General features: G+C 30.9%; 1 protein-coding gene across 1 annotated transcript; it reads left to right on the forward strand.

The window, feature by feature from the left end:
• The first annotated feature begins 7,825 nt into the window (after window positions 1–7,825).
• Window positions 7,826–8,268, forward strand: LOC107061619 (uncharacterized). The gene has a single exon (XM_015311207.1). The coding sequence runs from the start codon at window positions 7,940–7,942 to the stop codon at window positions 8,222–8,224; it is 285 nt and encodes a 94-aa protein (XP_015166693.1). The 5' UTR covers window positions 7,826–7,939; the 3' UTR covers window positions 8,225–8,268.
• The last annotated feature ends 1,801 nt before the right edge of the window (window positions 8,269–10,069 follow it).

The following is a 10,069-nucleotide window of genomic DNA, read 5'->3' on the forward strand; positions in this document are numbered from 1 at the left end:
CCATATAAATCTCCTCTTCTAAATCTCCATGAAGGAATGCAGTTTTCATGTCCAATTGCTTCACTTCAAGATCTAGGCTAGCTGCCAGGCTCAAAATAGTTCGAATATAAGTCATTTCGACAACAGATGAAAATATTTCATCAAAATCAATACCTTTCTTTTGTTCAAATCCTTTTACAACTAATGGAGCTTTGTACCTGACCAACTTGCCATTTCCATCTTTGTTGAGTTTAAAGACCCACTTGCACTTAAGCGGCCTTTTGCCTTTTGGAAGTTCAACTAGCTTGTATGTGCCATTTTTATGTAGAGATTCCATCATTTATTGCATGGCTTTCATCCATTGACTCTATCCTGGATGAGACAACATATCTTTAAGACTTTCTAACTTCCCTTCATCATTGATGAGGACATACTCTAAGGAAGGGTACTCTCTGATGACTTTACCCTTTGTATTTCTGATCTCCTCAGAGGTTGAGATTGTTCTTTTTCTTTCGGGTACTCCACTTGCTCGGTATTATCACCAAGTTTCTCCCTATGCTCAATAATCTCATTAGGTTGCTCTTCCTGTTCAGCAACTTCATCAATTGTATATCATGCATTTATGTGTTGGTTAGAAGTAGAAGGAATGGTAACAAGATTAGGGATTATACCACTCTTTTTCTTGGCCTTCTCGGACAGGTCCAATCATCAGCAGTTCCAACTTCACTTTCTCGGAAGATTATATCTCTGCTTCTGATGACCTTCTTCTTTACAGGATCCCACAGTCTGTACCTGAACTCTTCATCTCCATATCCGATAAATATACAGGGAACTGATTTATCATCTAGCTTGGTTCTCTTCTCCTTTGGTACATGTGCAAAAGTTTTGCAACCGAACACATTTTGATGCGAGTAGGACATCTCCTTGTTGGTCCAAACTCTCTCCGGAATGTCAAACTCCAATGAAACTGATGGACTATGATTGATAAGATAACATGTCATCCGAACTGCTTCACCCTAGAATGACTTAGGAAATCTAGCCATTCTGAGCATGCTTCTTACCTTCTTTACAATGGTGTGATTCATTCTATCAGCTATATCATTGTGTTGTGGGGTTCTAGGAACTGTATTTTCATGTCTGATTCCATGGTCTGAACAAAACTTTTCAAATTCTCTTGAAGTGTACTCACCTCCATTGTCAGTTTGAAGACGTTTTAACTTTCAACCTGTCTCCCTTTCTACCAGAGCATGAAATTTATGAAATACTTGAAACACCCGATCTTTGGTTTCAAGATATAACTCCATAATTTTCATTAAGCATCATCAATAAAAGTGACAAAGTATTTATTACCGCCCATCGATTCTATTCCATTGGACCACAAACATCAGAATATACCAAATCAAGTATATTCAACTTTATCTTTCAGATGATGTCTGAGATGAGACTCTATGTTGTTTACCAAATAAACAGTAGTCACAAGGTTTTATCATTGTACCTTTGGCAAAAAAGTTGAGTGATTTTTTGGCAAGAATTTGCAATCCTTTCTCGCTCATATGAACCATTCTTCTACGCCACAAATTTGCAGAAATCTCTTCGTGAGCCGCATTCCATTCACTTTGGCATATTTCTGCATTTGTCATGTACAACGTTTCATGAGAAACTCCTTTTGTAATCACCAATGCCACTTTGGTGAGTCTCCATTTTTTATTTGCAAAGTAGTTTTCGTATCCATCTCGGTCCAAAGCAACTCCCGAGATCAATTTCATTCGTAAATTAGGTACGTGGCGCACATTTTTCAAAACCAATATGCATCCGACATTTGTTTTTATTCAAATGTCTCTGATCCCCATAATTTTTGAGTAACTTGTGTTACACATTTTCACATTGCCAAAATCACATGCTACATATCTACAAAAAAAATCTCTTACCAGTGTGGCATGGTAAGATGTTGCTGTCTCGACCATCCATTCCATGCATGCATTCCTCTTTCTCGTTTATGAAGAGAACAACATTGTCATTATATTGCACCATGGTAGTTGTGTTGTCATCGTTCTTCTGGTCACTGCTTTCTCCTTTGCCCCCTTTTGGATTTGGACAATCTCTTTTGAAGTGACCTGGTTGATCGCAATCGTAGCAATTTCTGGCCTTTGATTTTGATCAGAGCTTGGACTTTTCACGTGCTTCGGATCTACCGTAGTTGCTTGAACTCCTTTAGTAACTTTTACCTCTACCTTATGTGATAAGAGCTTGTCCATGATTTTCAAGCCTTTTTTCTCATCTTCTCATTAAGTAGAAAAGCTGATGTGATATCCTTCAGCTCAATAGAGTCTTTACCATGTAATATTGTTGACAAATTATCGTAGGAAGATGGAAAGGAGTTTAGGAGCACCATGGATTTATCTTCCTCATTGATCTTTACTCCACTGTTTACTAGTTGCGTGATTAGTCCATTAAGCACATTTAAATGTGACAAAAAAATTGTACCTTCACTCATATGTAGGGCGTACAACTGCTTCTTTAGGTACAAATTATTTGTTAGCATCTTGGATATGTATATAGATTTTCTAACCTTGTTCAAATGCCACATGTACTCTCTTCATCGATGATGTTGTTAACCACATCATCTGTTAAGTGCAACCTGATTGCACTAGTAGCCTTTTCATCCATTTCTTCCTAATCCTCAAATTTCATGAATTTCCTTTTGAATTTGCCGCCTAGTGCCTTGTGCAAACCCTATTGGATGAGCAAATCCCTCATCGTTTTCTACCACATTGAGAAACTGTTATCACCGTTGAATTTTGCTACTTCGTACTTTACTCCAAACATTTTGTTCACTAAGTATAGTACGACAGACTGCAAAAAATATTTCTGTATATAGCATAACTTGTGCTCTGAAATCAATTGTTGGGAATAAACCCACCACATAAATAATATTTGCGATAATAAAAGTAATAAAAGCAGAACACAATAATACGATTAATCAACAAGAATAAAAAGAGCAATAATGACACCAAGATTTTACGTGGCAACCCTCTCGAATAAGGGAAAACCAAGGCCCGAGAGGAGCCACAAATATCACTATAGTAAGGATTTTTACAGTTGTAGGTCTGAGTAAAATCTTCAAAGACCACTATAACACTTAAAAGAAATAACCCTCATTTTATTTTCTCATCTCACTACAATATTGCTCACACTCTCTATTTTTCCTCATAGACTATTTCCCTCTTTGATGCCTCATTCTTCTTTTCTCTCTGGTTTTGGTGTATTTCAGAATGAAGAATGACCCTCCCTTTTACAGAGGACAAAGTAGCCTTCAAATATGCTACAGAAGAAAAATTCACAGCTTACCAACATTTGACTTTAAGGAAAGCTGAAAAAATCAACCAAGAAAATTGGCACATGTATATCCAATTTCTTCCAAATCTTGCCAACCTTTGACATTGTAAGATTTGTCAAGTTTGGCACATAGGAGAAGAATCAAGAGAACAACAGAATAGTACTCACACGATTCATCAATAAAAAGTCACATTTTCTTTTATTTATTTTGCTTGCAGTTAATTTTCAGCGCTACGAAAATTGTGGCGAACAAGTAGCAGTCACAAAAGTTCGATTCCCATTGTAAAGGAATTTAATGTTGCTCTGATACCATGTAGAATTTGAATAAAGAAAAGATTGCATAATTAAACAAATAGAAAGAGACGAGCGATTGAAAATTTAGGATGATTCTTTATTCTTTCATTGTACTCCTATTTATACAAGTATATTGAAAATAAATTAAAGAAAAGAAAATAAATTTTGTATATGTGTCCCAGTATTATTACTTAAAACTATAACAAACTAACCACCTCTAGTGGACCCTAATCATTATCTTTCAGTTGTCCTTTATTCTAATCATACGATTGAGATTTGATGAAGAAATAATTGCATAAAGTACTAAGGTGAAATTTATGTGTTCAGTTTCAATAATTTGAATCTCCCTCGATGAACACATTTGATTCACTTTTCCTTTTCCATTATTACTTGAAGAATAATCAAAAGAGTTTGAATTAGACAAATTAAACATATATTCTCTACAGATACCTAAAGCAATTTTTGAACTTTTAGTAAGTAGACATGAGACAACATTAGTTTTGTAAAATGCATAAAGTTTAATTAGACTTTAGAAGATTTAATAATAAGAAAACAAGAACAATGAATGAAAATTAACAAAAACACATAGAGAAAAATGTGGATCCATGTTAGTTATTATTAGGATAATATAAAGGTAACAAAAAGGTAACCACATAAAAAAAAAAATAGGGATAACATTTGAGACCTCCTCTCAAATTTGGCCTCGAAACACTGATCTCCCTTATGGTTTGCAAAATTACATTTTCTTCCCTTTCTTTAATTTTCTTGAAACAAAACTTATAATCTCTTTATTATTGAAAAAATGAGAAAATTACATGGTTAAGCAAACATATACTAGTTAATTAGTCATCATAACTATAGTTTTAGTTAATTACCACTCGTGACCAACATTCGGTGATAATTACATGGGTTAGAATTTCAAGTTTGTATGATTCATATGTTTGTATAATTCAGAATTTGTATAACTTTTGTATAATGTAAATTTGTATAATATAATTTGTAGAATTGTTTAAAGTTAAGATATTTATGTTTGTATAAATTCATTATTTTGAGTTTATACAAAATAACTCAATTATACAAACGTATCCGCGAATTATACAAAATTACTCGTGAATTATACAAACCAACGAATTATACAAATCTGCGAATTATACAAATGAAGCAGCTTAAAATATAGCTACAACTCGTAAATATGCAAACTATAGCTATGAAGCATATTTAAATTTATTATAGTGACTATTTGCGGAAATTTCCCTTAAAAAATTACCCTTCTAATGTGTCCAAAAAAACCCTTCTAATGTATTTTTTAATTAATTAAATTCTATAAATAAGGATATTGAAATTCAAAGTTAATTCTTAATTGATTTAATCGGCCTCTCTTGAAAATAATCAAGAAAAAATTGATAGCATCTCTATCATTACTCACAAAAATAGTAATTACACCATCATTTATTCTAAATTTGCTATTGCTATGAATTCTCAATTATCACTTCTCATTAATTTGTTCCTAAAAAAAAATACAATGCCACCTAAACCCATAAAAAATTATGAGTTTTGTCATTGATTTTCTTATAAATAAAAAACATCCCCAAAATTTGGACACTCAATATTAATCTACCATGTAATTTGGTTTCTGATGTATAAATACTAATAAAACTCTTAGTGAGCATTCTCATTCCATCTTCCCTAAAATCTTTGTATCAAGTGTCAATGACAAAACGAAATATTTTATACTACAATTAATTTTTGTTTAGTATGGTGAAGAATTCGAGATGTTGTTCATAATTTTTATTGATTTAGGTTTTAACTTTGATATCTTGATTTATAAAGTCAATAAAGAAATATTTTTAAAAGGGTAAACTAGTCAGATTCTAACATTTTATATCATTAATAAATAGATTGAAAGTTTTGTTTTAAAAAAAAAATCAAAACAAGAGAAATAAATGTAATATCAGAAATCGTAAGGAAAGTCAATATTACGAGGACAAATTTAAGAAGTAGCCTATGAAATTTTCTCAAAAAAATAAAATAATTAAGGGGTCAAATAATTGTTGTGGCCCAGAGCTGGCCTTGACAAAGATGGCTACAAGACAAATTGACAAGCCAAACAATACACTAATTCAGAACCAGGTCAATAAAAGACAGATATTATTGTTAATTCTACTTAATTAATAAAATAAAAAATAAAGGAAGAATAAATCAAAAAGTTTATGTAAAATAAATCCAACAATAGAGTAGTTAAACTTGAGTTTTTGTTTCTATTTTATTATTCTCTCTGTTTAAAAAAATGACATGTTTGACTTGACTCGAAGTTTAAGAAAATAAAAATGATGTTTGAATTTTGTACTCTTAAAATTAAAGTTATGTCACATTTGATCTTGTGATTTTAAACTTGCTACGTAGAAAATTAAATTTAAAATGCTGCCAAAAAAGGGTCATTTTCTTTGAAACAGATCAAAAAGAAAAATAGATTATTCTATTTGAAACGGAGGGAGTATTAAATAAATAAGATTATTGGGAGGTTGTTATACTTTGCCACATATTCTAGAATTTTATGAGTTGCCTCTTATTTCATGTAAAATGCTTTTCCACTAGTCAATTTCTTATTTGTTCAGTGGCAATTTGATTATTATAGTGCAATATGACAGAAACTAGCAGGACAAGAAAAATGTGGATCAAAGTGCTTTTATTGACTAGTCTTTAGAAGAAATAATCTAGTATGATCAACACACTCCCTGTAATTTATTTTAAATGATTTGATAGTTATATATATATATATATATATATATAACTTAAATTCATAAAATTAAATATAAGACTATTGTATAATTGGAATCTTGAGATCACTTAATTATATGAATTTATTTAGTAAATTCACTTAACTTAATTTTATATTATAATATACATAACTTATTTTTTTGAGTTTTCACACGCAAGTCACTTCAAATCATAAAAAATTGACTTACTCAACAAAATAAATTGATTTTTATGAAATACAGGCATCTCACACTGAATAAGACTCCCACCATTTCAAAATAATTGTCGCATTTTACTTTTCGAGAGTCAATTTGATTATTTTTTAATTCTAAATTAGATTACCTTAAAATTAAAATTTTAAATATTATAATTACAATTTTTCTAAAATATGATTACATAAAATATGTTTTGAAATATTGCTGAAAGTTCATGTTCTTTGACTATTAGAAAAACAATAATGAAAAATATTTCGAAAGAAGGGAGTAAAATATACTTCCTCCCTCCGTTTAAAAAAGAATAATCTACGTTTTTTTTAGTCTATTTAAAAAAGAATGATCTCTATCCTTTTTTGAAATACTTCAATTTTAGCTTTCTAGGTGACATGTTTAAGTAGGGATGACAATAGAGCGGTGCGGGATAGGGGCGGTGTGGGTTGAGCTTAACCAGCAAAATTTTTGATCCGCCCCGCATAACAATTTATTTCATTTTGATCCGCCCCACCCCTCCCCGCATGAACCCGCACCACATAATATTTTTAATATATTCTTTTTCTAGTTAAGTTTGATACTAATAATATAATTCATTTTTTCATTAAGTTGTATTAATTTAATAGGATAGTGACTTAAAAAATTATTTTTTAGAGGTCAATTGGAAACATGTAAAAAATTATTTTATTTTTTATTGAACCATTTTCATTTACTATCTTGAATATTGTAGTAGTTTAAAGAAATTATCTTAATAAATAATGCTCTATGACTCTTATAAGATTAAAAAGTTAAAATTAAGTTTGAACCCACTTAAATTACATATACCCACAACCCGCCCCTCCCCACGTTAGTTTTCAAAAAACCCACTTCAACCCACCTCGCATCCCATCCGCACCGCACAACCTTACACCTGCCCCGCCCCACATAGTCTTAAACCCACCCCGCCTCGCATCCGCCCCGTCCTGCTCCATTTTCATTCCTACGTTTAAGACTATAGTATTAAATGACATTAAATGTATTTGACATAATTTAATTTAAAATTACAAAATTAAAGTATCAAGTCAAACTAAATCATTTTTTTTTAAACTAAAAGAGAGTACAAAAAGCCCCACACGAAAACCCAACTTTTGGATTTTCTCACTCAAGTCAAACAAACATTTACGTGTGCCAACCAATATGTTGGTTTGAAAAGAAATGCTAAAAAAAAGAGATATTTATTTATTTTTTTAAAGAAAGAAAACTTTACATCATATATACTCACCAACCCAACCAAACCCAACATACATCATATTAAACTCCAGACAACAAGTAATATAATTCTCTCTTCTCCAAATTCTCTTTCATCAAGTTCCAAATCTTGTATACACATGGAAGGTCTAATTCCATTAGTATGCAAGACATTCAAAAGGAACAAAACTATTCGCAAATACAAATCCCTCTCCTCAGAAACTAACAATATTAATAATATTGAAGATTTTTATCCAGAATATACTAATCGTAAAGATTATGATTATGGTGTAGAGAATTATCCAGAATACCGACGTACTCAGTCAGTTCGCGCACCGGAAAAGAGTGTTTATTATACTCAAAAGGATAAACAACTTGTGAGATTCACAAGTCATAGAATGTTCTCATGTGTAACGGGTGCATGAAGTAAAATAAAGATTCACAAGAAAAGTATTTCTCTTTTCTTCTCTCAAGTATATAAACTTAGCTTGTATTGTGTTTTTTTTTTGTTGTAATTGTTGTTGTTGCTTGAGTTTTATAATTTACTTATTTACTATCTTTGTTTTGATTGAGTCATTTGATTCTTGAAAAAATGTAGTAAATGTTAATTTCTTCACTTGCAAATTTGTTGTGTAACTTGTGCTATGTAAATACTTCCTCTCCCTCAGTCCATTTTTACTTGTTCACTACACTAAAAATAGTTGTTCAATAATACTTGTCCAATTTGAAAAATGTAGAGATAATTTACCTTTTTGTGTCTATTTTATCCTCGATATTAAATACTATTCATTATCTAATGCATTTTCAAAAGCATTAGATTTAATATATTTAAAGGGTAATATAGTAAATATCACCCTATTATTTATTATTTCTTAAAGTGTGTTAAGTTAATGGTAGACAACTATGGTTGGACAGAAAGAGTATTAGCAAAAGTAGTAAGTCAAATGTGACACAAATGCAAGTTTAAATTATTACAAAATGGTTGTTTTATTAAGCCGGTGAACAATTTTGTTTTAATTAGAAAGATGCTGCGAGATGAATTCAAAACTTAAAGTTTCTTAATATACTAATTTTAAATTAATATTATAATAATAATCAAATTTACAGTCAAATATCTCAGTTAGATTTCCGCAAACCCATAAACCAGGCTCTAGCCTCAGATCAATCATACTTTTATGATTTTCAAACATACTTATGGAATTATTAGATTTTCCAAAGAATTTAAAATAAAAATCGCGATGACAACATTGAATAGATCAACTCCAATAGTACTTGGAGTAGGTGAAGTGGGTAGGGGTGGGTTCCATTGGACTAGTTTGTGGACGAAATAATAGTTGTTTGTCTTTTTTCTATTATATCCTTTCGAGTTTAAATCGTGAAAATGAATTTAGGAATCACTTTAATAAGAAATAGGGTAAATGTTCAAAAGCAAGTAAAAAGCAGAAAAAAATAAGTGCAAAACTATTAAATTACCTCTTTTGAGTCTGATGCTACAAGTCATATGAGCCACTAATAAAGACTACAGAGTCAATATACAAGTCTTACCAAAAATAAATGTTGTTTGGACTATAGAGTAGTAACAAAAAATAGAGGAAAAAGTCTTTGTGAACTAGTTCAAACAGCTCATTTTGTACAATGCATATGAAATCGACGAGTATAACATTATATCTAGTATGTAAGGACGTTCAAATAATCATGTATCAAGTAAAACATGAAAAAATAGATATGGTATATCGTAATACCCCAACATATGGCACACAATATACATATATACATTCTCAATATACGTAGTATATCATAAATAAGTCCATTCGGGGAAAAAATCTTTCATTGACGTTAAAATCTTAACCTACCTCTGTTCGAAGAAACCCTAGCCTCACATTTTTAGCTCCAATGCAAGTTTAGATAGTTAGAAAATTAGGTGCAATTGGAATTCCATTGTAGCACTAGGAGTAAACTACCAGCAAAATATTGTTTACTAAATCTTTATTAGGTTTTGATAGTTGCATTTTGAAAATACCTAGTGGTCACAAATTGGCATTATCAGAAATGGATACCTAATCAAATCCAACTAAACCATTGACATGAAATAATTTAGATTATATCTTACCACACTTATCTAAATTGACTTTGTTTGAGAAAGAAAGGATTGTGGTAGAAGGTATATGATTACTTAACTTTAATCAAATATATCGAATTCGAGTTTAGGATATAATTTTTTTATTACAAATTTTTTTATTTCTTAAACGAGTCTTATGAAATTTCTAGGA

Source organism: Solanum tuberosum, unplaced genomic scaffold (assembly GCF_000226075.1).
Source record: "Solanum tuberosum cultivar DM 1-3 516 R44 unplaced genomic scaffold, SolTub_3.0 scf00151, whole genome shotgun sequence".
NCBI lineage: Eukaryota > Viridiplantae > Streptophyta > Magnoliopsida > Solanales > Solanaceae > Solanum > Solanum tuberosum.